Genomic DNA, 25,697 nt, shown 5'->3' on the forward strand with positions numbered 1-25,697 from the left:
AAAAAAGCCGGCGTACATTCGACTGACGTTGACAAAGCTCGAGCGCTATTGATGGAAAGTTCAAGCCATGATACGTCTTATACTTTGCACGTACTGGACCGAGTTCTGTTTGAAACATCACCCATTTATCACGTCAAGTGACATGTCGAGCCTTGGAATGTCAGATACTGACAGGAAGTGATTCGTTGAACACAATGGCTTTAGACATCCGTACAGGACACATCCAGTAACATCCAAGTGTGCCTCGGTGCTTATGACAACGTTACACGGGAAATCCTACAAGACAGGTCTCAACAATAAACTCAAGCACTGGTAGGGGAGATATTGAAAGCTGTATTGCGCTCGGCCAACAAAAGGTATGCGACGTACGTAGTACCTAGGTTGCGCTGACAAGCGAGATAACCAGTCGGATGTTTATCGAGATAAACCGACTTGCCTTTACTACGTATAGTAGCTTTGTTTGGCTAACGTCATGTCCCAGCGCATTCTAAACGACAATGCAAGACGTTAGCAGTTGTCCGCAAACTGTTCACTAAATGGCCTTGCTTGGTGAGTCATTCGTGAGTGGGGGGTTACGGATTAACAAGGTGTTACGTGGCATGGTAAGCCTAATATTAATTTTCTAAAGAAAGGTCTATACGGGGCATGAGTCGTAGAGCCTTTGCAGGATCGTACCGAACATGGTGGGTGGATATGGACCCATTTCTTCAACCACCTGCGGATGGCCTGAATACTTTCGGCAAGCACAGCATCCGATATTTCGAACTACCGAGACTGTCGTTATGCACATTTGTCACAGCCGTTGGCCGGCAATACTTCAGTGTCCGACCGAAAAACCTCACCATTACCGTTTGAAGTCGAAGACAAGAGTTCATCAGACAGCTTCAGAGCTGGCGCCCTGTCGTTGAATACTCATACTGTATTATGAAGACACTGAAATTATCTTCAGAGTCTCTCTCAAAGTTTGTAAAAATAAAAAATGACAGAGCCTAGCAATGCTACAGACTGTAGCTTGGTGGAGCTGCCGTTCAATCTTATACAACAAAAAGCCAACGAGATAAAAGTAAAGTGGCAATGTCACATCTGAGCAGTTCTGGTCAATCCGATATCACGATAACGTCCGTCACCGTCAAGGAAGATTCATTTCCTAATGAAAATAAGGATGCTTTTACATATGAAAAAAGGTGTCCAGTTAAGACGCTTGTAGTATGTATATACTCTAGGACATTTTTACTTATATCTAGGATTCTGAATTCTTTTTAGACTGTTTATGACCTTCCCTGTCTCGCCAGACGGTGAACCTCACTTGACGGTGACGGACGTTGTTCTAAAAAAAATAGTCCTGTTTGAGCGATTGTATCATTGCTCCTCTAAAATCTACGATTTCGACGCTTACGTATTTCTCATTTTGGACATTCTATCTAACCTTCACCTCCCTTCTCTATCACCTATATTCACTTGTTTGTCCTTTTCTATTGCGAGATGATTGTACACCTTGGGTATTTTCTTTTCGCTACGCGGTTCGCTCTCTTTGAAGGAAAACACTGATCTGCTCTGATTTAGGTTCGTATCTTTGGAATTAGCCTCCATTCCTGAGCTACCATGTCTTAAAAGTGGGCTTGTGCTGCAAAAGCTTCGGCCAAAACAATAACACGGAGCCTCCTTTGCCACGGTCTATGCGGTCTGGACTACTTTATGAACCTTCTGGTCTCTTCAACATCAGTACCATTATCAACAACAGATCCGCCTTGTTTGATGGTTTGTTGTTGATAAGTTGAGACTCCACTAGAAACCCAAAGGATACCTTCCTCGGCCTAGAAGCAAAAGCATGACAACGGTAAAATGGAAAGAAGCTGGTGTCGCAGCTATAGGGGGAACATTGAAGAGTACCCTCTGGAGGTATGTTTGATAAGGGATTCGGTGGCAAAGACCTACGCCTATCTCACAAGCTCCACTACGCCACAAAACCAAATGCACAGTCTTCCGGGATTAGGCGGTGTGACAGTCTCTTCCTCGAACTACCTTATCTCTATGGGTCAAAGCGCGGTGGGGGATGAGTGTAGGAAGGCCAAGATCCACGTACATGACAAATGCGTGCGAGAGACTCTCGTGCTTGGGCTGAGGCTTTGAACGTTTGATGGCTATCCCTGTCAAGGAACGGGTTATTGAAATCCGGAACAACGCCAACAACCAAAGTCATCATCTTAGAGCCATACACAGCCACGCAACTAGTGTGGTTAGGCACACACCCAGCATCCTCTATTGACAGAGAAGCAAGGTTTGTATACGATACCACGTCATTGACCGAGTAAGCTATCTCATTACTAGGTGATGACAAGTACGTGCACGGAAACCGGCCAGCTCCATCTTGTTACCACTGTGGACTACTCAAATGCATAGACCAATCAACCTCTAGGACCGGCACATCGACTCAATCAGAAATCCTGAAAGATATGGGCTTTAGTACTTGGCGAGAGCTTGTACGTCGTAGGTACGAATCTGAGACGGTGAAGGAGGTGGCGATTTCTGGCAAGGTTGTGCCAACAATTCTGATGGCGGTCTGAATGCAGTGAGCATGGATTGAAGGAGCGACTGTGGAAATTGCGGCTGATAACAGACGGCGAAGATATGAAGAAGATTCCGGAAACGGCAACAGTGGAATGTAGAATGCCGTTTTTGGAGAGAACACTGCATGACATTTAACGTACAGAGCTTTTGTTTGACCACTGCTGACCACTGCGGAGGAGTAGAGCGTCAGTTCGTCTTTCCCGTGTTCGATGGTGTTGTGTCTCCGTAGGAGTAGTTCAGGTGTTGTGGACGACAAAAACGGATAAGCCCAACGCCAGGCGCTGCAGGGACCATTAGAGGATCGCTGCTAGAGTAGCCGTGGAATTCTTCATGCCAATCTGGGCGGGTGAGACGATAACGCACGTGATGAGGCAGTCGGCCATCGGACTTTCCACAGCCTCGAAAGCCTAACGTGTACGGCTATCAAAACCTGCCAACCGGATGAGGGTTGGCTTTCAGGAACGATTGGAAATGCGCGTCCAGATGACGGCCCGATGGTAGCCGGCAAGTCCCTAGCTATCTTCCCCAGCCGTGGCTTGGCTTCTCCTAATCTCTGGGCGCCGGTCTTCCCGAGGCAGGTGTTCCTTGGTACTCGAGTAGAGTAGGTACGTGTGACAGCGATAAGGTGAGCGAGGCCCGAGATTCAGAGGGCGTGGGTGAAGAATGCGCAGTTGACATCATGCAGCATATATCGGTAGAGTACCCATGTCATGTCACGGTAGATGGACCTGAGTGGTGGTTGAGCGGCAACTACACCAGCACCCCAGCTACCCCAGATGGCCTTATCTTTGGCGGCGCCCGGATGTGCGGGCACAGAGGCCCAGACTCGGCCCACTCCCCGAAGATGGTCTATCTTTTTCGCCTGCCTAGCATCCAACCGGCTAGTCTGCCCCTCTTCGTGGCGCCGCGCCCTCGCCTCCCCACATTTGGGTTCAGCTTTTGGCAGGTGCAATGCAGACAACCCGTGACCTGTGATAGGCAATTCGCTGCTAACGAATCTGGTGGCTCTGGGGTACGGACTTCTTCAGGTGGGTGAGATTTGGCGTCCTAGTCGCCCTTCCGGCATAAAAACCACCTTCGCCCCCCGCAGTCAAGTCCTGCAGGCTTCTTTCCATTGAGCTCTCGTCGCACTATCCACATCAGCCCCCGTTCTCTCATGAGCATGATGGGTTATCCCGACGCCGAAGATGTCTCCACTGCCGAGAAGGCCATGGGCTATCCTCCGTATGCCACTGGGGACCACAAGGAAAATGCCCTTGACAACGAGTCTTACGCCGAGGTCATTGAAGGCCAGGCCGAGACTACGCACAGAGTGAGTGATATACACAACCACCTCACCCACTGCCATCGAACAATCGCTGACACTTCACACAGGGTCTCAAGTCGCGTCATGCTCAAATGATTGCTTTGGGCGGCACTATCGGCACCGGTCTTTTTGTCGGAGCTGGTCAGACATTGGCAAGAGGCGGACCGGCATTCATCCTGGGCTGCTACATCTTCATCGCTTTCCTGATCTGGTGCGTCGTCACAGCCATCGTCGAGGTCGCCGCATACCTTCCCACGCCGGGCAGTTCCATGAACCTTTTCGCCGACCGCTACGTCTCCAAGTCTCTCGGTTTCGCGCTTGGATGGCTCTACTTCTACTCCCTGGGTATATTAGTTCCTTACGAGATTACTGCGGCTGGCTTGGTTATCGAGTACTGGCAGCCACCGGTCAACATCGCCGTATGGATCTCCATCATGTTGGTTGTCATTGTCGCCCTGAACGCACTCCCGGTCCAATTCTACGGAGAAGCCGAGTTCTGGTTCGCTTCTACCAAAGTCATCATGGTCCTTGGGCTGCTGATGGTCTCCGTCATTCTGTTCTTTGGCGGTGGCCCTTCGCATGACCGTCTTGGCTTCCGCTACTGGGAACACCCCGGCGCTGCAAAGGAGTACCTAGCAACCGGCGATCTTGGCCGCTTCCTCGCTCTGCTTTCTACGCTGGTTATGGCATCCTTCCCCTTCGCCTTCGCCCCGGAGATGCTCATTGTCACTGGTGGTGAGATGCAAAACCCGCGTCGTAACTTGCCTATTGCCGGCCGTCGCTACATCTGGCGTCTGCTCATTTTCTACGTCTGCTGCGTTCTGGCCATTGGCGTTATTGTCCCCAGTGACGACAAGCGCCTCACCAACGGTGGTGCAGGCGCAGGATCTTCCCCCTTCGTCCTTGGCATGAAGAACAACGGAATTCCCATCCTCGACTCGATCGTCAACGGCGGTATCATCATTTCTGCCTGGTCTTCTGGCAACTCGTTCCTCTACTTGTCCTCTCGGTCTCTGTACGCGCTCTCGCTCCAGGGCTCCGCGCCCTCCTTCTTCAAGGCCTGCACGAAGCACGGTGTGCCGTACCGTGCAGTTGCCGCCAGCAGTTTGTTCTGCTTCCTCGCGTACTTGAACGTCGGCAGCTCCGCTTCCGTCGTTTTCAACTGGTTCATCAACCTCACCAACACGTCCAGCTTCATCTCCTGGATTTCTTGCGGCTTCATCTACCTCCGCTTCCGCAAGAGTTGCCAGGTCCAGGGCGTGACCAACGCCGATCTCCCCTACCATGCCTGGATCCAGCCCTACGGTACGTACATCCAGATGGCGGGATTCACGTTCCTCCTCCTCATCAACGGCTTCTCAGTCTTTTGGCCGCAGAACTGGTCGGCCAGCAGCTTCCTGACGGCCTACGTGGGCCTGCCCATCTTCTTGTGCATCTACTTCGGCCACAGGCTCTACACTCTTAGGGACAGCTGGGTGCGGAAGCCCGAGGACGTGGACCTCTACACTGGCTTGGACCAGATTTTGGCCGAGGAGAAGCCGCCCAAGGTGCATCACAGCAAGTGGATGCGGGCGTTGACATGCCTTTGGGAGTAATGGGAGCCCAGAGGCATTTGTGTTTGAGCGTACGAGCGACTTGAGATTCCCCGCAACCTGTATATGATTAGATGAACAATGAACATATTCTCACGATTGAAGCATTGGCCAGAGCTCGAGCATCGCGGATGGTGATTGATTTCTCGTGCTCCACTGTTGCCATTCAACGGAAAGGGAAAAAGCTGTCGAAATCTGAAGACTATTGCTTCTCGTGAGTGAAGAGGAGAGCTAGTCTGGCTGCCCAAATACCCCTGAGTGTAAAGCGCGCTTTGAGTAACGGGTGAAGCGCCATTTGCAAGAGTATCAAATAGCGGATATCCAAGAGACGCCGTCTCGTTAGGCGCAGATCGTGCAACACGCTTTCTCCCCCCTCCTTTCGGGTACTTGGCGCAAACCTTCTTTCTCCGCTTAGCATATCGGTTTCCGCTTTAGTCATAGATACATAAGCCATCTCTTCCCTACAGCATTATGGCCCCTGCCGTCCCTAGCGCTTGCATGATCGTCCCACCAAGCGTGGCTTTCCTGACCTCTAATTAGTGCCTGCTAGCGGTCCTTGCGGAAGATTTTCTGGGGTGTGGGTCCCTGAAATGCGTATACCCGTCCCCGCTCAGTTCACTGTTTGAACGTGAAGAGGAGGGCGGGAAATAATGTTCATGATAAGGTGCATTTCAGTAAGGCGCTGGAGGTGCCGATGTGTGGGGATTATGAGGAGGGAGGGGGTGTGATTGGTAATTGTTGTTTGACATGGGCTTTGGGAGTGATGCATGCGGGCTTGCGTCTAACCCATTGACGAAGTAAAGATCGATATTAGAATAATTACCTACCGTAAGTACTTGTTCCTCCTCTCATCACTGCCCTCCCCAAGGCTCAACACGCAGCTCCCCGAAAATGGACCATTCACCACAGACATTAAATCCTAAGAGAGCTGGGATTCGCTCCACTGATGGTACTTTGACGACGCAGCAGCTTGAAGCCGCGTCTCACAATATCAAGCACCTTTGGGCTGGAAGTAGAGCTGGCGAGCATCACTGCGACAAGAAAGCGGCATACAGCACCACATCGCGAGTTTGACGAACAGCATCATCACGACACGGTGATGTGCTACATGTTCACGCACATCGACAAAGACAAACAACTTCCTTCAAGATAGAGTGCTAGTGCTTTGAACCCATGTGTAATGGATTCAGTAACGACCCTATCAAAGCTCGATCAACCATTCTTCGGAGTCCTCTCCAGCGGTTGGACCTTCCTCAATTGCCATGGGGTCTGTAGTAGGTTCATTGTTGGTGCCTTTTGTATCTACAACTGTGCTTGAACTATACACATCCGTGTATAGGCCGTTATTTTGATTGACGAAAGCCTAACTTAGACAACAGATCTCAGGATATATACAACACTGTAGTAGTGTTAACACTTCTCCAATTCGGTGCAGGCAGAATAATAGCTTAGGCTTTTAACGTTGTCTACACGGCGGTCTCAACAACTACAATATACCTCACAGCCATCATAACCCGCACACAAATCCACCCACCACCACCACCAACCCAACACGCACAACAAACCCCAGCACCCCAAGTCCCATTCCCACAACCAGTGTATATAAAAGAAGCAAGCAGCAGACACCTTCCAGCCCGCACACGACACACCGTCCTGCCCTACGGACTACGATGTTTTCAAACCAAAAGTAGCCGCCGGCTTCAATCGGGGTCCTCAACATCCCTCACACCCCAGCTAAACCACCTCACACCTCGGACGCAGGCGGAACACTACCAGACCAATCGATCCCAGACACGATAACCAGCACCACCACGCACCGCGCAGCACCTGTTATGTGACTTGTTTCTCGTTTGTGAGTGACTAGCTGTGTATGTGTGTGTGTGTGTGTGTGTGTGCCGCGGACGGCAGTCGACGAGGACCCAGGACCCCAGGACCTTAAATTCATTCTGTCTTGATCGTAGAACGAGGAACTGGTTGGCATTGTGAGCGTGCTGTGTGGTCGAAAGCCACGAGTGGCTTTTAAGGCGCTTGCCGGCACAGGGGAACTGTGTGTGGTCGATTTAGAATGAGGAGGGGGAAGGAGTAGAAGAGAGAGAGAGGGCGAGAAATGTCTCACCACAGGCACGCGCATACGCATTTACTTCCACCCACTCATTCCAAAGCACAAACACAGCACAGCATTTTGCATTCCCCGCCAAACAAACCACACCACTCCACCCATCCAACCCAGGTCCAGGTATCTAAGCCAGTCCACCTCTCCCGCTTACTCACAACCACAACTGCACAACCACACACTCCGCTCCCCCTCCTTACAGACTCACTCCTCATTCAGCACCACATCCCTCTTCTTCTTTTTCTTCTTCGGCTTACTGACCTCCTGCGCCGCCGCGTCGCCATTTCCCGCAGCAGCAGCATCCTGTCCCTGCCCCGCCGCCTTCTTAGCGCCGCTCTTCTTCGTCTTCTTCTTCTTCTTAACAGCCGCAGCCTCAGGCTCCGGCACAGGCACCGACCCAGACTGCGACTGCGCCTCACCCTCTGGCTCGGGCAAAGGCTCCTGCTCCTGCCCTTCCGGAAGCGGCGGCGCCGCCGCCACAGACTTCTTCGACTTCTTCCCCGCCGCCACAGCGCCCTTCCTCTTCTTCTTCCTCACGACCAACGTCCCCTCAGGCTCCTTAGCCTGGATCCTCTCATTCGCGCGCTGCATCTCCAGCCGCAACCTCTCCACCTCCTTCAACGCCTTGGCCATCTCCGCCTCCTCTGCCTCCCGCCTCTCAACATCCAACTTGCTGTTCCCGCCTTCCTCCAGACTCAGCGCTCCCAGCCCGCTCGAGTCAACCTCCAGCAAGCTTTTCTTGCCGCGCGCCTGCGCCGAGCGCACCAGATCCGGGCGCGCAGTCGAGGGCGACGGGCCCGACGCGCCAGGGTCGTCGGGGCCGAGCGTCTCGTCGACCAGGATCTCGACGTGCTTGCGGGGACGGCGCTTCGGTTTCGCCGACGACGACGACGACGATGCCTCGTGGCGGGGCCGCGAGTCGCCGCCCAGCTTCTCCTTGGTCTCGATGTCCAGGTCCATGATCGGGATCGAGTCGAGGTCGAGCGTCTCGCCGTTGCTGGTCTTGAGGATGTTGTGCAGCGGCGTGCTGGTGCCCGAGTCCTCGTCCGTCGCAATGTAGAACGGGTCGTCTTTGTTCTTGGCCCGGCGCTCGGCTTTGCGTCGTGCGAGTATGTCTGGGTCCAGGTACTTCTCTTCCGCGCTGGCCTGGTAGCCTGAAGATTCGGCGTGCGCGGCTTCAAGGCGGTCGGCTGCCGATATCGTTTCCGGCGGGACATAAGGCGCTGGGTGCTGGTTATAGAAGGCGTAGACGTCGTCTTCGTCAGCCGCCATGAACGAGTCGTACTCGGCTTTCCGAAGCAGAGATTGGAGGTCAGAGTTAATTGGTGTGTCGAGATCAAGCTCATCTGGTACTTGCACCTTGCGCTGAGCGCCCGGCGCAACAGGATTGAGCTCAAGACCCGTGAAGAGAGAAGGAATAGCTTGCGTCAAAAGCAGTGGCGGCTCGACAAAATCGCCGTCGTTCGTGCCTGCTTCATGGCCTGATGCTGCTTCGGAAGCTAGGCGCATGAGCTCTAGGTATTCAACTGCCCGCTCTTGAACTTCCAAGTTGGGATGCATTGCCATAGGTTCCAGGAAGTGGATGATCCGAGCCATTAGAAGAGTAATGGTTGTCCTTCGTTCCATGGTCCAAGAAATTTGTTCATTGCCTGCCATTGAAGCAAAGACCTTGGGTATGGCCTGGATGTAAATGGACAGAATATCAGCTGGGAGATGAGGCGTCGAAGAATGGGCTAGCGAATTCAAAACGCCCTCCGGGTTTGTCAAGAGGGACGCATATTCGCCAACTATCCAAGCGGCAGCATTCAGAACGCCCTGGCCACCCTTGCCGGATGCAGGGAACATTTGTTCTCGGCGATCCACGAGAATCAAAGACTGTGCAGCCTCGGTTGCTTCTGGCCGTACTGATCTGACCCTGACAGCAACATTTTGGAGCTCGTTTCCAATATCATACGAGATGTCGTTCTTGTCTCCCAAAGAGCCGCCGTCGGAAAGGCCCCCGTCCACCAATGCCGAGCTGGAACTCGGGGAGACGCGCACAAGCTGAACCAAGACGTCAATATACCAATCGAAGTCATTGATGTTTCCGTAAGTATCGCGGGAGCACATCTCGAGGATGCTTCGAATGAGCTTAATCCGGTAATCTTCAGGGAGCGGAGGTGCCTGATTTGACTTTTGCTCGTGACGGCGAAGAGATTCTTCCATGTCCTCGTCATCCGGATCCGCGCGAGGCACGACACCTTCGTGATATCCTCGGTCGTTCTCCGGGTCATCGGCAGCTGAAGCTATTGGGGCGTTGCGGAGCTGCCGCATAAGCCTTCCAACAATGAGAGTTAGGTTGTCGGGGTTAACCATGCCGACTACCAGGCCGAGAGCCTGGCTCCTTATCGAGATATCCGGATCGTCAATGCATTCTAGAATGACATCTTGATGTAACGAGACCAGGTGCGGATGTGATCTTACGATTTTATCGAATGCAAGCAAGGCCACAAATTTTACTATGCAATGTTAGTACTTACCCGGAACAAACGCAATATAGAAAAAACACCTACAATTCGGATCTCCCTCAACCACGAGCATTCCGCGTAGTTTACCCACGCAAAGGCGTGCAATATCCTCTCCCTCGGTGGTGCCTGAGACGCCATCGAGAATACCTCCTTGGACAATACCATTGATGCATTCATACAACAAAGACATAGCGGGCGTGGTCTTGATGATAGTAGTAAGCGGAGGCAAGAGCTTCTTAATCAGGCGTGGTTCAAGCGGCGTCAAGGTTGCAAACTGCACACAAGTCAGCGTTGCATATCAATCTCCCAAACGGGATACACACAAGCTTGATGATTTTAATAGCCATCCAATTGTTGCCGCCCTGGACAAGCAGGTCGAACAATCTGGGTGCCAAAGGCAAAAAGTCCTGCGGTCTGCGCCAACCGAGCTCGCATACAACGTTGACAATGGCAGCGGTCACGCTGGGGTCCTCGTCCTCGTCGAGCAGCCTCTCCTTGATACGGGGCCAAGCTGGGCGCAACGTCTCCGGGTAGACGAGGGCAAGGCGGTACAGAGTCACAATGGTCTTCTTGCGAATGGCGGAATGGGAATGGGTAAGGCGCGGGATGAGGTCGGAGAGCAGAGAATTGGCCATGGACGGGTTAATGACGTGCGGGATGGCGACGACGGGCAGGGCTATGGTGGTGGGCGTGGGCGAAGTCAAGTCCTGTTGGCACACATGAACAGGCGTCCCCAGAAGGCGCGAATGGGCGGGAATACCTTCTTGAGCAGGTTCTCGGCCAGCATCAAAACCTCGGTGTCGGGCCGGAAGCTCTGCACGGCGGCCAGGTAGCCAACCTTTTTCTGGGCGTACTTTTGCGACGACATGACCTCGAGCACATTGAATGAGGCCCAGGACATGTCGTGGCCGAACATCTCGAGGTAGGTGAGCTTCAGCAGCGCCGTGGCCTTGAGGTCCATGTCCTGGCCCTTGATTTCCTTGCGGCATTCCCGCAGGCTCTCCTGGATGTATTCCCTCTCATTTCCCTTGTGGTTGCGCAGGCCTCGAATGAGGTCGTACAGCGACTTCTCGAACATGACGGCGGCGGCGGCGGTGGTGTTGTTCTATCGCGGTGATGGTGGGGCGGGTGGTCGGAGGCGGCGATGGCCGAACGGCAACATTATGCGCGCAGCGCAGACATGGAGACTAGAATATAGAGGGCAGAGAGGTTATGGTTGCGGTTTTGTCCGGGAGAGAGAGTCCACGCGCGCGATCGTTTGTCCCCCGCGGCCAACCAGTAGTGATGTCGGCGGTGCATGGGCCGCGTCTGGCATGCGAGAGACACCGAGACCATCTATCCCCACCCACTATTGCACCACCCATCACTCCCACACACACACATACACCATGTCCACCGAGATTGTCTACCCCCCGCCGAATCTGCCGGCCACGCGCGCCGTCCAACTCTCCCAGCAAGCCCCGCGCCTCCTCCATTCCTCGCCCAACAAGAGTGCGCTGCCCTGGCCGCTCTCCATCCTCACCTCCACCGAGACCCAAGAGACGTGGGCTACGCACGAGAATTTGCTGGTGCTGTGCATCCGGACAGGAGATGACCGTTCCGCGCGCCAATGCCTCGAACGCCTGACGGAGCGCTTCGGAGAGACCAACCAACGCGTGCAGGCCCTCAAGTTCCTGTATGAGAGCGCCGTCGCCGAGGACGACAAGGCGCTCGAGGGGGTGTTGAAGGAGCTGGAGACGGCACTCAAGGCCGACGACACAAGCCTGGTAAGCACGACGACGATGACAAGAGAGCCACTGCTGACACGCACCCACGCAGCCGCTGCGCAAGCGCAAAGTCGCCATTCTGCGGTCTATGGGCCGGACGCCGGACGCCATCGCCGCCCTCGTCGAGCTGCTCGACTTCTCCCCCACGGACGCCGAGTCCTGGGCCGAGCTGTCGGACCTGTACCTGTCGCAGAACATGCACGCGCAAGCCATATTCAGCCTGGAGGAGCTGCTGCTGATCACGCCGTTTGCGTGGAACGTCCACGCGCGCATGGGCGAGCTGCTCTACCTATCGACGCTCGCGGGCAACGCGTCCGAGGGCAACGCCCTGCGCGGCCTCTCCGAGTCGATGCGCCGTTTCTGCCGCAGCATCGAGCTGTGCGATAATTACTTGCGCGGGTACTACGGCCTGAAGCTGGTACGCTCGCCCTTCTCACCCCAGTTGTTGCCAAGCTAACTAACCACCCCGTTGTCCAGACTACGAAGAAACTCCTCGATACCCTCCCCACCAGCAAACCCAACAAGCAGCCCGCCTCCGCATCCGCAGACCCCCAGTTCGGCGACCTCGCGCCCCCTCCCCTCGCAACCGTGCAGAAGCTGCACGAGCTCGCGACCGCCAAGTTGGCCGAAATCACGCGGCGCGGCGCCGCCGGCGAGCCGGGCTGGGACTTCGACGAGGGCGAGCTGATTGCGGCGCGGGAGCTGCTGGATCGGGACGTTGACAAGGCGCCGAAATGAGCGGGTGGGGACGTTTGGTGCGGAAGTTGTGGTGCGAGTGAATAATACGTTGGCAACGTACACTATGGGGATGTGTGTGTGTATCAAAACGACATTGTTGTGAGTGAGCGGGTCGACGATGACGACACGGTGGGTATAGGGCGCTGAAGTAAAGACGTTAAAGACGACAGATACCCGCGCGCCTCCCCCTTCTCAGCGGAAGACGGAGGCGCGATGAATTGCAGCTTTGAAGCCACGAGGGTGTCTGTTGCTGCGACATACGTAGACGAGCCGGAGCTGACTGCACTGTGCTGTACACAGACAGTTCTGTGCATGTATGAATACCTACGATTCTTGCATACGTGCTTATACATACCGTGTTTAGGCTGTCCTCATTACTGGCTGCGCGTGTATAGTCACTCATTTGTTAGTTAATCTTTCTATACACAACCCACTCTCAACTTGACAGGAAAGGCCTATATGAACCGTAAGCCAGCCTATCTGCCAACGTTAACACTGCCTGCAAACCACAACTGCTACAACAGAGCACGGTACTACTATGTACCAGATGACGAAAGGGGACTGTGAACTAGTTGACCTTTGATGGGGTTCCGGGTCGTAACTTTTTCCACGCTGGATTCTTCCGTAGTCGTCCCTGCCACGGCATTTAGCCTTGGTCTTGACGGACGTTGCGGGCCTGTCGCCCGTGTCGGAGAGAAGAAGTCCCCAGGATTACGTCTACGTGGGTCCCAACCCGGCAAGACGCCCATGGGATTGCGCATGGCGTGAGAACATCCGTATGAACATGGGTCCTGTAAGAGAATGGCTGCTCCTTATGATGAGCACCATCGTGGGGTTGAGGAAGTCGTGATTGTTGTTGTGTGTTGGTGGTGATGGATGGCGGAGAGGGGTGCTGAGGAGGTAGGTGTGCTGAGTCTAGTTTTTTGCGGGGTAGATGTTATTGCTTTGTTGGCTGCTTGGATAAAGACCGTCCAGTCTCTACGTCGTATGGAACTTGTATTTCTGGCTTCACAGGGTCGATAAACTCCGAATGCTTTCACAGGCATGGCGTGTGTGGCGAGGCATCTGTAGATGCTTGAAGGCTCGCTTTATAGCCGGGGCTTGGATGGGTCTTTTGGCAAGCAAGCAGTTGGGCGCTGGTTTTGGCTCTGTGCTGGGGTGTTTTGTCATGTTGTTTGTTTGGAGCTTTGAGTAAGTTTGATGTGGCTTGCCACGCCTTGGTTTATCATGAAGTAGCCGTGTTGGCTAGCACTGAGCTGCAACTATCCTATATCTGCGTAGCGACACAAAAGCAGACATCTAGAACCGCTGGGAACAACATCTGACTTAGCCTTCGGACCCAAACTCGCCACTTTCCTGCAATACAAAGACCCATACCTTGTAAGACCATCATCGTAAACAGCATCTCGAAAGACAAACAACAGCAAAGCAACACCAAGCTTCTTCCTCACAGGCCCAGACAAGCCGAGCACAACAATGAAGGGAAAGAGCAATTGGAAGTGTTCGCGTCAGCCCGCGACAGTGCAATACGAGCGACACCGTGGCAACGACACACAGAGCAAAAAGCCCTGCAGCCGCCGCGCTCGGTCCAAAAACTAGTTAATCACGAAATGCACCTCCGTAGAGGGCTTTTAGCGATCAGACTAAAAAGAACAGATACTGCATTTAGATCTAAGCCAAAAGGCAAAGAGAACTGGAGAAGAAAGTCAGAGGGAGGGAGGGGGGAGGGGGGGTTTATATACACTGGGGGTAGGGTCCGTGCGTGCGCGGTGAGGTCATGGGAGGGGTGTAAGAGAGGGGTGTGGAAGGGCGTGGAAGGTTGTGGAAGGTTCTAGAGGGGAGAAATGTTGTGTTGAGAGTGTGGTGCGCTGACTTTGGTCAGAGGAGCGTTGTGTGTTGTGTACAAGATCAGTGAGCCCCCAACAACAAGAAGGGGGATGGTCGTTGAAACATCCCTTGCCAGTGTTCAGTGGCTATGTATAATGGCCTAGGAGCATAGGATATGTAAGGCGCCGTAAGTCCTATGTTCTTGTCTACACTGATATCTAGACGGCGCGCCTCCGCGGGTCTGTAGTTAACAGTGAAGACAAACATCGCCATTATTAGGAATAGAAAAAGATGGCCATTAGGTCAATAACGTCCGTCACCGTCAAGCGAGTTTCACTGTCCAGCGAGACAAGGAATAATACAAGCAGTCCCCACGGAACACTCCTTGTCTAGGTACAAGCCCGAGACCCAGATACGAATGAAAAGGTCCTAGGAGCACACACATGCTCTAAATATTTCAACTGGGGTTTATTTCTACTCCGTATAAGCGTCATTGTCACGTTGGGTGCTGAATCTCCGCTTGATGAGGACGGTTGTTAGAGTAGAAGTTCCTCTAGAAGACGCTTTATTAAACGCTTCTACCAGTCCTTTGACACCAAACTATCACTGTCCTGCCACACCCAAGCAAGCTCTCTAATTCCAGAGCAAAAGCCTCATGATACCAGACAAAAAAGAGCATAAACCTATCACACACCACCCACAAGCCCGCAAAAGCAAATCCACAAACCCCCATCATTCAGCGACAGCAAACACACAGAACAAGCCCTTTAGGTCGCTGTATGACGAGACCTTTCCGTAGGAAGGCCTACCGAAACAAACGCAAAAAGGAAAGACACTAAAAGCACCTAGAATACCCAAGCACGGTATTACCAAGGACATACAACCACTAAAACAACACCTCTTGCACCCTACTCGCATCCGCACAGCGTCCGGACCGGACCTCCAGTACCAGTTTACTTGGTTGTGTTCCCAGACGGGCAACGGGCCCTAGACCGCATGTAGGGCCACAGAGCGCAAAGCGCAAGACACAATAGTGCTCGAGCCTCGGCGTGTCCTGAAGAGACCCGCAGCCGTGGCTTTCAAGGATGACGGCTTCGAGCCTGACATCACCGAAGAGCTACCAGAAAATAAGCCTTTGTGTGGCGGACTTCTGTGTAGGGCCCAACCGCAGTCCACAAACGCCTAACCATCTCCATCGATGCGTCAAGGAGATGGCCCGCACCAACGAGCAAAGAAGATGAGCAGCACCGCTTCCGGGCATATCCACCCCTCCTCCGCACCAGCGCCTTAGAGACTCGACAGACGAGTGCTCCTGCAGTATAGCTTGAGCAACAGTTCCCGTTGGCGGACAGTGAAAAAGCTAGTATGGCTGAGCTCAGCCCGGGCAGCAACGTCGTCGCTGTTGGCAACTGTTGTCGTGTGCGATGGTGGCTTGAGAAGCCAAGGAACCTTAGGCATCGTAGACAGCCGTCAGACGGTAGCCAGTGCAGCGCAGTCCATCCCACTCGCACCTTTGACGACGGGACTAGTATCTCCTCTTTCCCTTTTCTTCAGTTGGAGCCTTCTCCGCGGCTCCGGAGTAGCCGTATTCCAAGCAGGCCCAGGTTGTCTGCGTGTATTGAGCCAGTGAGCAGATAGGTAGGCAGCCACTCAACAGCAGTCGTAACAGCAGCGGCAGCAAACCACACCTCACTCCCCCTCCCCCTCCCCCTCAACCTCAACACCAAACCCAACCCTAACCCACAAACTACACCCCCCACAGCCAACCAACACCTCTCCCACGCCCGCATCCCCATCAAGGACGCCCTCCTCGAGCTCCCCCTCGCCAACCACAAACCCGCGCTCCTCGCCGCACCGACACCCGCGCCACCACACGCCCTTCCCCTCATCGAACGCCATATCGTCGAGGTCGACGAGCTCGAGGCCCAGGCGCGCGTGGTCAGCCTCGCCTGCTGCTGCGCCGTTGTTGTTGTTGTTGTTGTTGTTGTTGTTGTTTGTTGTTGCGCTGCACCGCAGACGCAGTGCGCGATCGTGCTCGGCGCGGAGCGAGGGCGTCGAGAGCGTACGGTACGCGAGTGTTATGTCGTCGATTGTGGCGAGTTCGCGAGCATCTGTAGGGGTGAGACCGTGAGCCTTATCAGGATGGCACGCCAGCAGCGCGCGGCGGTACGCGGCTTTGAGGGCTTGGGCGTCGGGCGGGGGCGCGGGGTGCGGCGCTAGGCCTAGGGTGCGGTAGGCGTTGAAGGAGGGGGGGAGGGGTGCTGGAGCTGTTGCTGTTGGCATGGTTTGTTTGGGTTTGCGGTGGGATTGCGTCTTTTGCGGCGGGTGTGTGCGATTCTGCCTGGCGTGGGTCTGGATTGTACAAAGTGTGTGGGATTTATTGACGGTGAGGTTGGTTATGTGGATCGTGATGGCCCGGTGGGTGTGCTGAGCTTGGTGCGAGTGGTCAGCGTGTGTATGTATGGATGAAGGCTTGTGGAGCTGGTGGTAGGAAATATTTCCTGCGGCGACGGACGGAGGTGCTCGGACATGCATCCACACAGCGCCGATCAAATCACCACCACACACAACCATATCAAGCACCAACACAGCAACACCAACCCCCGTTCATTCCCCACACCAAAACCTCTCTCTCTCTGTCTCTCTCTCTCTAACACCATACCAGTAACAGTAGTAGTAGCAGTAGCAGTAGCACGACAAGGGTATCCCATCTACCTAACAATGCACACCTCTCTCCTCATGCCCAATTCACAATCCCACCATCCACAATACCAAACCCACAATCAAGCCCCCGGCTTCAAAACCTCCCAATCCCGCAACCCCTCCATCTCGCCCCCAGCATCGTCGTCCAACAACCCGCCCGCAGGCGCGCTGTCCGTCCGTCTCGGCGGCAACACCGGCGGCACGGCCTGCTGCTTCTTCACTCCACCAGCAGAAGCAGGCGTACCAGCACCAGCACCCGCACCAGCACCCGCACCAGCACCGCCAGCCCTCCTCGGCGGCGGCAGCTCCGGCGCTCCCGCCGTTTTATGCTGCTGAGGCGCCTGCAGCGGGCTCAAAGGCCTCGGCAGCGCATCCCCCGCCGCCGAGCCCAACGCAACCGGCTTCTTCGGGACGACGGGCGGCGCCGGCTTCCGCGGGATGCTGAACCCAGAGGAAGAGCCGGACGAAGCCGAGGCGCGCGACGACGAGCGGCCCAGCCCCTGCCCCTGCCCAGTCCCAGTCGCCGTCCCCATCAGCAGCGGCGGCGTATGCGACGGCGAAAACGATATCGACTGTGGGCGCGGCGCGTGCAGAGCCGCGGCCTCGGGCGTCGCCGTGCCGCTGCTCGCCCCGCTCCCGCCCGCTGTGCTAGTGCTGTTGCCCATACCGTCGACGAGCGCCGTAGCCGCGCGGCGGGGCGGGAGTTTCGGCGCCGGAGAGCGGGTGGGCTCGAGCGGGGGAGGCAGCTTGCGGTGCGGGAGGCTGCGCGACGAGGCCGTGCTTGCGGCGCGGCCTAGCGAGGTGCTGCTGTTGTTGTTGCTGTTGCTGTTGCTCTGCGACCTGACGTTGACCCAGTCGGGCTCGTCCGACGGCGTCCACGGGTTGCTGGGCCGCGCTGGGTTGGGCGCAAAGCCCTCGCCCGGCGGCTGCACTGTCGACCGTGCCGGCAGCCCGTTGTCCAGCCACCATTTGCGTCGGTCTGAGCTCGCGGGCGGCAGGCTGGGCTCGATGGGCTCGTAGCCGAGGAGGTCTTCCTCGTCGGATTCCTCGCCGAGGCCGGTCGCTGTGCTGTCGCCTACGATAACTTTGCGCTTCTGGTAGATCTCCTTGGCGAGGCTGTCCTTCTTGCGCTCGTCGATGACGCTGATCATGCACAAGAAGGTGGCGTACACAGGACGGTGGTCCGAGAAGCGGAGCGGAGCCGTATCGTAGCTCGTTTGTCGGAGGTTATCGCCTTTCCGCAGAATACGATCGCACCAGGCTGGGATGCGGGCCTTTTCGGACGTGTCGTACGTGTCGGTGCCGTTGTCGTACTTGTAGGTAGGTGCAAAGGTGATGCGAGCTTCAGAGTAGAAGGGGAATGTCAAGCCAGCAACCATTTGTAGGTTGAGCTGTTGTGGCATGATTAGCTGCTTTCCTTCGAACCTGTCGGGGAAGACATACCTGGTCATTCTCGTAGAGAGTCTCGAGCTCGCCCACTTCCACCAATTTCCTAACCTTCTCATTACTGAGACCGATGCGGTAATTGAAGTCGCCAAGCCAGATAACGGTGTCGTGATCCTGGATCGAGCGGTTTCTCTGGAACCGCAGCCCATGACTAATTGTCTTATAATCACGATTCCGCTCCTCGTAGTTCGCAAATCCGGCCGCCAAATGTGCCGTCACGAAGCAGAGGCTCGTGTTGGCAAATTCCATTCGAATGGCAACAGCACCCTTGTTGCCTGCCATGCCAGACATACCAGTCTGTGTTTAGGTTAAAGACCTGCGACACTCTTCAAAAGATGGTTCACCTACTTTCTTGAGAGCGCCCTCGACATTCTTGATGTACTTGAGGATACTCGCCTTGACAAAAACTGATAGGGAAGCACCGACAAGCTGTCCACCACGGAGCGACACGTACTCTTCCTTACCATGCTTTTGAGCGTGGTCGTTCAATGTGCGCTTCACCGCGGCCTCCCATTGTTGCCGCCGAGCGGGGTCCGTGGACATTATCTGCTGCGGGCTGAGCTCGACAATCTCCTGGAAGCCCACGGCAACAATCTCTGGGAACTGCTCCGACCCATCACCCATGCGCGGACATAACCACGGCGACAGGTCCGATGTGATTCCCTCGGTCCTGCCGTTGAGGTTAAATGTCCCAACTAGGATATTGATGGGCATTTCTGACGAATACTCGTGGGATCTGCTCAACATTAGACTTGCCCACCACATATATATGTCCGCATAGACTCACTTTCTATTAAGTTCATTTGTCACATAATCGTTGATCGGGTCGAATAAGTGTACGGGCGTCTGCCCCATCAACCGTCCCTACACGCTAATCAGCTTCTCCGAAATCTTTACTTTGGGAGATAAGTGACTTACCAGTAACATATCTATCGTGTTTTGACGGCCCTTGTCCGCAAAGTTGTTGATGTACATGCGCGTCGCGCTCTTCCTAGCATCTGCCAATGCGCCAGCCAAAGACATCTTTCCATGTCTCGTGAAGGACGACTTGAGCGCCCCCGTGCCGGCATAGATGCGGGACAGAGCGTCTCCATTATCAGCCCACAGCATGTTGTGTCTGTTCCAGAAGTCTCCGGCCCCACGCTCGCTTCTTGCGGCCAAGAACGACTCCATCGCCATCTTGCTGATGATCGTCTGTACAAGGTTCGTGCGGTCGAGACAGTCCAAGCAGTTCGTGCGGAAAACTCCTTCCTGCTGCAGAATCGTCGTCGGCCTGCGAACTACCTGATCCTCGCCCAGTTCAGTTTTGGGATGTTCTTCTGTCTCTTCCGCCAGCCAGTACGCAAACCCTTCGGCGGAGTCACGGATATACCGTGCGATCATGCTTGCTGCCTCATACCCGCCAGGACCTCTTGTCTCAGCATGAAAGTCGTATTCCGTCAACGTCAGCAGCTCATGTTCCCTTCCAGCGAGTTTTTCAGGATTGTCGTTCAGCGCGCTGTGGTTGATATGATAGCGGTAACGGTCGCTAATGTCAATTTCGGCGGGCTTCTCGGCGCTCAGGAGGTTTACGACGTGAACAGCACCATAGGCAAGTTCCAGATTTTCAAAGTGCTTATCGAAAGCGGGTTGCGTTGCTTCTGGGGATCGCGTGACGGTAATCTTCTGCTGTCCAGGCAACAGACCGGTTGCTTGCTCCCAGAATAATGGTACACTGCCGCGGACCTGAGAGTAAGAAAAGCATATGCTTGATGGGCTCCAGAAAATCGTTTCGGTCTCCACGAAGTTGGCGACGTTTCCATCATCATCTATGCCTCGTGAATTAAACCGTGTTCCAGCTCTCCTGCATGATAGCCTTGATATCAAGGTCAGCAAGGAAGGGTACCCAGTCCGGGATGTCCGGGCAGGGGAGGAAGATGGAGGGACGGTAACAGTAAGGGCAAAGCCTCGGATGGCCGAAGTCAGGATGCGCGACTGGTCCAGAGCGTGCTTCTCGCTCTGAGAGAGCCGTGACCGGAAATTCACCAACGGTTGGATCATGTAAGAATTCCAGAGGAAACCGTCATCCAGACTGTCCAGAGCCACAGTCGAACCGCCATACGTCCTGTCCTGCAGACGTCGCGTGAGGTCGAACTCCGCGCTGTAGTAGAATGTCCCGCTGCTGAGCAACTTTTTCAACGCCAGGCACGGGTGCTCGACGACGTGCTCTCGCCTCCCGTGCTGAAAGCCTGTCTCGAAACCATCCTCATCCACAGTGTCCGTCGGGTAGGGGTTGATCTCGTCGTAAAGCAGGTGGTCGTAATCCGATCTGTTCAGGCAGTCTGTCACACCATCAGCTCAGCTCCAAAAAGCGCGCCAGGGCCGCAATCCCCGCTCTGTAGGGACGTACGAAAGTCCACTGCTAGAATCCGTTGTATCGTCTCTCCGGGCCGGACCGTCGCCACTTTGGTCGCTCCGCTGACGACGCACAGGAAGACATCGTTGTTGACGGTGATCAGCCCGAGGGTTCCGTGTACGCCGAGGGCGCTGAAGGTCCTATAGTCGCGCAGATCGGTTTGTTGGATCTCGGAGAACTCGACCATGCAACGCGGGGGCGCCGAGGCGCTGGCGTAGCTCGATATCGAACTCTGCGACACATTGTAGCCGCCGTACATGCCATTGCCGCCATGGCGCTCGGACGAGTTTGGGCTGTGGCGGAAGACGAGGACATGGGTGTCGGTAGCGAGGGCGATGCTCCGGTGGGGCTGCTCTCGTATGAGGACGCGGATGTTGTTCGCGGCCATTGTGGTGTTGGTGGTGGGGGTAAGGCGAACTCCTTAAGGCGGCGGCGGAGGTCGTCGGAGGAGAGGGAGAGGGGAGCGCTGACGAAGTGGCGTGCGCATTCCCGTTGACATTCGGCAGGTTGTCAAGTGCAAAGAGTCCAGGCCTTGGGGGGAAGGAGAGGTTTTTGAGAGCTTGCGGCTCGGGGCGATCAAGGTCTCAGCTAGTGAGCTGTTCCGCCATGGTTTCGGGTAACCTTGGATCACCGTCGTCATTGGACCCTGGCGCATCCAAGCCGCAACCGAATCATTGCACGTATCTCTATATACGAAGTAGAAGGAATCAAGGCTCTCTCCCTCTCTACCGCTCCGGAATTACAACATTTGTAAATGTCAACATCCCCTTCCCTTCCCTCCACTCCCCGGTCATAAATCCCGCACTGGCTACCTATAATAGTCCCTATCCCCTCCTCTCCTGGAATTGTGCACTTCGATCCGCGTGCTCCGGTAGCTGGCCCGGGGGTCGTCCGCTCGGTAGTCGCGCGACCTGCTCCTGTCCCTACCGCCAGCCCAACGTGGCTCGCGCCTCTCCTCCGGCGGCTCAATGTAGCGGAACGTCTCGTACTCCGGCCCTCTGCTGCGGCGATAGTCTGTGTAGCTGCTGCGCGCCGGCGAGTGCTCGTACTCGCGCCGCTCGCGCCGAACCTCGCGCTCGCGCAGAACGTACTCGTTGCCGCGGTCCGACGAACTGTAGCTGCTGCGCGGGCTGACCTCGACGTAGTGCGCTGACGGCGGCGGGCTGGGGACGCGAGGCGCGGTGGGCGGAGGCGGCGGCGGCGGCGGCGGCACTGGCACTGGCACGGAATGCGGTGGAGGCTGCACAAAGACAGGCACGGGCTGCGGCGGCGGGACTTGCAGGGCGGGCGGGTTGGAGACTCTGGCGAAGTGTTGCGACGAGTGGTGGTGGTGCGATACGACCGACGGAGGGCGCCGCCGCTCTTCTTCGATGTAGGTGCGCGAGACGCGGGTCGAGCGTCTCCGCGGCGGCTCCCGGTGAACGCGGTAGGGCACCGCAATGTCGGGCTCCTCGTGCACTTTGACAAGGCACATTGTTGTGTATGGCCCAGCGAGGCAAGGGACGTGTTGATCAGGGCTGGAGAGTCGGAGAATATGACGGTGGACAAAAACGACTGTCAGCGGCGGCACAAGACCATGTTATCTGCGGAGCGGTGGCTGGAGGGCTGGAAGCCCGCATACACCGAAGCCAGCTTTCCTGCCTGCGGCTGCTTTAGCCAAACCCCTGCACCCCTGCTTCCCGCGCACTAGACGGCGGATGAGACTTGCGTGGCTTCTTCTCAAATGCCGATAGAGACATCGGCATGCCAGCTCATTCATGCAGCCAGCCAAGTATGCGCTGGGGGCCAGAAGTTTCCGCGGTCATGGGGCGAAGATCCAGTAGGAACACGGCCGTATATAGAGCATATGTATCAATAAGGGTCCGACAAATCGCTTGTCTCATGCCTTCCACATGTCGCCAAGTCCGTCTCTTCCGCGGCGGACCAGGTGCTACGAAAACAATAAACACGCTATCTAGCTCTATTAGATCTTGCCTGCGTGCGTGCAGGCTCTAAACGTCTAGAAATAGACACCTAACTCCGTCTATCTTGCTCGTCCCGGCACTGCGGCTCTGTGACAGCGCGAAGACCCGCATTCCCGTCAGCCTGCAACGGTCTTTCACCTGCCGTTCTGAATCTCGAGCTGCGCCATGGGTATCCAAAAAGTATGTACTCGTAAGAGCAAAGAACCTCCTGCCATCTGCTTCGAATGCCCCGCATTCTTGGCTCCTTAAGCCACCTTCTCCACCTTCAAATCGAAAGGCTGGCCGTTCTCCAGTGCGAAGAACTCGCCAGCCTCGATCCTCTTCTTCCACTTCGCGGACTCGTACCTCGCAGTGATGATGGTCATCCTCAGAGCTGGCTCAGCACCGGCGGCTTGCGGCGTCGAGACACCAGAGTCCGTGGCAGCAGGGGTCGCGCTTCCAGACGACAGCGGAGTTGCCTGTGCCGAACTTCCCTCAACAGATGTGAAGGTCCACCGGCCGAAGGCCCAGTTGAGAATGTACTTGCTGGTGGCCTGAGGGGCAGTCGCCGGGTCGGTGGTCGGAGCACCGCCGGAGGACTTGGGATGAGACGAAGCGTACAGAACGGACTTGATGCGGTAAATCTCATCCTTGGAAGAGTCCTTCAGGAGGCCTTCCAACTTTTCCAAATCAAGTCCTTGGGGCGGAGCTGAGGATGCTGTCACGGTGATAGACAGAACCTCCACCTCGCTTGAGTGGTCATGGTTGTGCTCATGCTCATGCTTGTGCTTGTGCTCTCCAGTGGCGCCCTCTGTCTTGGCCAACTTCGCATCGAGTCCGAATACAATATCCTTATCGACTTTGCCCTTGATGCTCTTAACAATCGGCGTTGGGACTTCGAGTTCCAGATCCCGGATCTTGTCCTCAACATCCTCAACTCTCCGCTCACTGACCAACTCCCACTTGTTCAGGACAATCAGGTCCGTGTATTGTGCCTGCACCTTTGCGCTGTAACTCGTGTCTTCGTACCCCTGCCAGTTCTCTACATCCACGACGCTCATCACGCCATCGAGCACAAAGTTGCCCGTCTCTCTGGCGAGGCGGTTGACCTCCATAGCCAGCGTGGCGGGGAAGGCGCTGCCACTGGTCTCGATGACGATGCGGTCGGGGGAGGCTTCGGTGCGCAGAGCCGTGAGCGCATCGCCGAGTTGGCCGGTCAGGTTACAGCAGATGCAGCCGTTGAGCAGTTCCTGCACACCGGAAATGGCCGCCGAGGACGCCAGCTGCGAGTCGACAGCGAGGTCACCGAATTCATTCTTGAGGAGGGCGAGCTTGTAATCGGCGGGCAGTTGAGGAATGAGGTTAAGGATGAGGGTGGTTTTGCCGGAACCCAGGAAGCCGGTTATGATGGTGATGGGGATGGGCGACATGGTGGGCGCGTAGGTAGTCGAATCCGGCAATCAGAAGAAAGAAACAAGGAGAGAGAATAGGTGAAAGGGGCGAAGATAAAGAAGAAAAGAGACGTGAACTTTTTCTCACGCGCGCTGGTTCGACGGCGGAGCGGCGTTGGCGAGGTCTCGCCGCTCTCACGCGTGCATGGCGGATCGGCAGCGGGGCCAGTGAGCGGGCAGGGTCCAAGCGATCGGGGCAGGGCTGATGTCATCGCTCGCGCTGGGCGGGCTGTCAACGCCGAATGGCATCCCCATCATCCATGTCCCAGCGTTGAAACCAGGACTTTTTTGCGCTTGTGTCCATGTCGCCGATGTGCTGATGTGCCTGGCACCAGCTGCAGATCTAGATCGCAGATCAACGAACGACGGGCGAGCTTCCACTGACATCGAACCTGCTTGGCGAGTCTAGGCAACCAGGCAGTTGCTGGCAAGTGCGACATAGTGACCGTTTCAGCAGGCAGTCCAGTCTCACGGCGCTCCAAAATCTTGAATTGCCCGCTTGAGAAACGTCATTGGAGGGGTAGTCGCACCTTCAGTGCTATTTAAAGCCCCTCGTCCCAGCTACCTAACCTCGACCTACCCCACACTTCATCACCAAACCACCTACAACACCGACCTTTCATCCTCAAAAACAACACTTCACCATGGATTTCGTCAACAAGTTCACTGGCGGCGGCAGCAGCAACGAGGCTCAGAACACCACCTCCCAATCCACATCCGCACAAGGCGAGCAGAAGTCCGGCGGCTTCCTTGGCGGTCTGAGCAACAAGATGAACAGCGCGGCCGGCGGCGGCAGGGAGAGCGAGAAGAACGAGGATCTGCTCGACAAGGGTATGCACCACTCTATTGGTCCAACAAGCAATCACCAGCTCTGGACGATCATGCTTTCACTCAACCTCTGAACACCTACTGATTCGGTCTGAATATGCAGGCGTCGACATGTTCCAGGAGAAGGTTCTTGGACAAGGTCCCCAAGACAACGAGTCTGCCATGGAGCAGGCCAAGGACGAACAGATCTCCGACTTCATCCGCTCCAAGTACAAGTCGACCACGGGCTCTGATTTCCCCATCAAGGACAAGGACACTAAGTGGGACAAGGCCGACTAAGCGCGCCATAACGGGCAAGTTTATGTTTACGAGTTATGATTTCCCCTTAGCCGTGCTCTGCGAGCATCATGAACATTAAGCGGCTCCATAGAGTTCAATGAGAACTTACAAAGTATTTTCTGTTGTGAACGTGGCTTGTGCATGGCGACTGTGTGTCCCTACGTTATCTGCGTATCTCTGATGCTACTTGTCCACCTACAACGGACAGCGTGGTAAACACTATTGATTCACATAC

General features: G+C 55.4%; 8 protein-coding genes across 8 annotated transcripts; 3 read left to right on the forward strand and 5 right to left on the reverse strand.

Annotated features, from left to right (window-relative positions):
* Nucleotides 1–3,778: 3,778 nt before the first annotated feature.
* K452DRAFT_227360 (uncharacterized protein) lies at nt 3,779–5,469 on the forward strand (the record flags this gene model as incomplete). The annotated part of the gene is made up of 2 exons (XM_033536893.1): nt 3,779–3,880; nt 3,943–5,469. 2 exons carry the CDS (start codon nt 3,779–3,781, stop codon nt 5,467–5,469), a joined length of 1,629 nt encoding a protein of 542 aa, XP_033397822.1.
* A 2,314-nt stretch (nt 5,470–7,783) lies between these two features.
* Nucleotides 7,784–11,164, reverse strand: K452DRAFT_298107 (uncharacterized protein; the record flags this gene model as incomplete). The annotated part of the gene is made up of 4 exons (XM_033542088.1): nt 7,784–10,077; nt 10,132–10,360; nt 10,410–10,793; nt 10,847–11,164. The coding sequence occupies 4 exons, from the start codon at nt 11,162–11,164 to the stop codon at nt 7,784–7,786; spliced, it is 3,225 nt and encodes a 1,074-aa protein (XP_033397823.1).
* Nucleotides 11,165–11,439: 275 nt separating this feature from the next.
* K452DRAFT_249923 (uncharacterized protein) lies at nt 11,440–13,020 on the forward strand. The gene is made up of 3 exons (XM_033538157.1): nt 11,440–11,852; nt 11,905–12,270; nt 12,330–13,020. The coding sequence occupies exons 1-3, from the start codon at nt 11,475–11,477 to the stop codon at nt 12,588–12,590; spliced, it is 1,005 nt and encodes a 334-aa protein (XP_033397824.1). The 5' UTR covers nt 11,440–11,474; the 3' UTR covers nt 12,591–13,020.
* Nucleotides 13,021–16,106: 3,086 nt separating this feature from the next.
* K452DRAFT_308501 (uncharacterized protein) lies at nt 16,107–16,700 on the reverse strand (the record flags this gene model as incomplete). The annotated part of the gene is made up of 1 exon (XM_033543161.1): nt 16,107–16,700. The coding sequence occupies one exon, from the start codon at nt 16,698–16,700 to the stop codon at nt 16,107–16,109; it is 594 nt and encodes a 197-aa protein (XP_033397825.1).
* Nucleotides 16,701–17,200: 500 nt separating this feature from the next.
* Nucleotides 17,201–21,349, reverse strand: K452DRAFT_308502 (uncharacterized protein; the record flags this gene model as incomplete). The annotated part of the gene is made up of 6 exons (XM_033543162.1): nt 17,201–18,511; nt 18,564–18,863; nt 18,915–19,302; nt 19,354–19,430; nt 19,485–20,887; nt 20,956–21,349. 6 exons carry the CDS (start codon nt 21,347–21,349, stop codon nt 17,201–17,203), a joined length of 3,873 nt encoding a protein of 1,290 aa, XP_033397826.1.
* Nucleotides 21,350–21,512: 163 nt separating this feature from the next.
* Nucleotides 21,513–22,569, reverse strand: K452DRAFT_26769 (uncharacterized protein). Its single transcript, XM_033538853.1, has one exon. It carries the CDS (start codon nt 22,433–22,435, stop codon nt 21,770–21,772), a length of 666 nt encoding a protein of 221 aa, XP_033397827.1. The 5' UTR covers nt 22,436–22,569; the 3' UTR covers nt 21,513–21,769.
* A 197-nt stretch (nt 22,570–22,766) lies between these two features.
* On the reverse strand, nt 22,767–24,466 carry K452DRAFT_287325 (uncharacterized protein). The gene has a single exon (XM_033540455.1). The coding sequence runs from the start codon at nt 24,332–24,334 to the stop codon at nt 23,171–23,173; it is 1,164 nt and encodes a 387-aa protein (XP_033397828.1). The 5' UTR covers nt 24,335–24,466; the 3' UTR covers nt 22,767–23,170.
* A 154-nt stretch (nt 24,467–24,620) lies between these two features.
* Nucleotides 24,621–25,581, forward strand: K452DRAFT_249932 (uncharacterized protein). Its single transcript, XM_033538158.1, has 2 exons — nt 24,621–25,186; nt 25,287–25,581. The coding sequence occupies exons 1-2, from the start codon at nt 25,000–25,002 to the stop codon at nt 25,460–25,462; spliced, it is 363 nt and encodes a 120-aa protein (XP_033397829.1). The 5' UTR covers nt 24,621–24,999; the 3' UTR covers nt 25,463–25,581.
* Nucleotides 25,582–25,697: the final 116 nt, after the last annotated feature.

The sequence above is a fragment of the Aplosporella prunicola genome (assembly GCF_010093885.1).
Source record: "Aplosporella prunicola CBS 121167 unplaced genomic scaffold K452scaffold_12, whole genome shotgun sequence".
Lineage (NCBI taxonomy): Eukaryota > Fungi > Ascomycota > Dothideomycetes > Botryosphaeriales > Aplosporellaceae > Aplosporella > Aplosporella prunicola.

Coding starts and splice junctions, on each gene's coding strand:
- K452DRAFT_249923 (XM_033538157.1), top strand. CDS start 11,475: ATGTCCACCGAGATTGTCTACCCCCCGCCGAATCTGCCGGCCACGCGC. Junction 11,853..11,904: donor AGGCCGACGACACAAGCCTG/GTAAGCACGACG, acceptor GCACCCACGCAG/CCGCTGCGCAAGCGCAAAGT. Junction 12,271..12,329: donor GGTACTACGGCCTGAAGCTG/GTACGCTCGCCC, acceptor CCCGTTGTCCAG/ACTACGAAGAAACTCCTCGA.
- K452DRAFT_26769 (XM_033538853.1), bottom strand. CDS start 22,435: ATGTGCCTTGTCAAAGTGCACGAGGAGCCCGACATTGCGGTGCCCTAC.
- K452DRAFT_287325 (XM_033540455.1), bottom strand. CDS start 24,334: ATGTCGCCCATCCCCATCACCATCATAACCGGCTTCCTGGGTTCCGGC.
- K452DRAFT_249932 (XM_033538158.1), top strand. CDS start 25,000: ATGGATTTCGTCAACAAGTTCACTGGCGGCGGCAGCAGCAACGAGGCT. Junction 25,187..25,286: donor CGAGGATCTGCTCGACAAGG/GTATGCACCACT, acceptor CTGAATATGCAG/GCGTCGACATGTTCCAGGAG.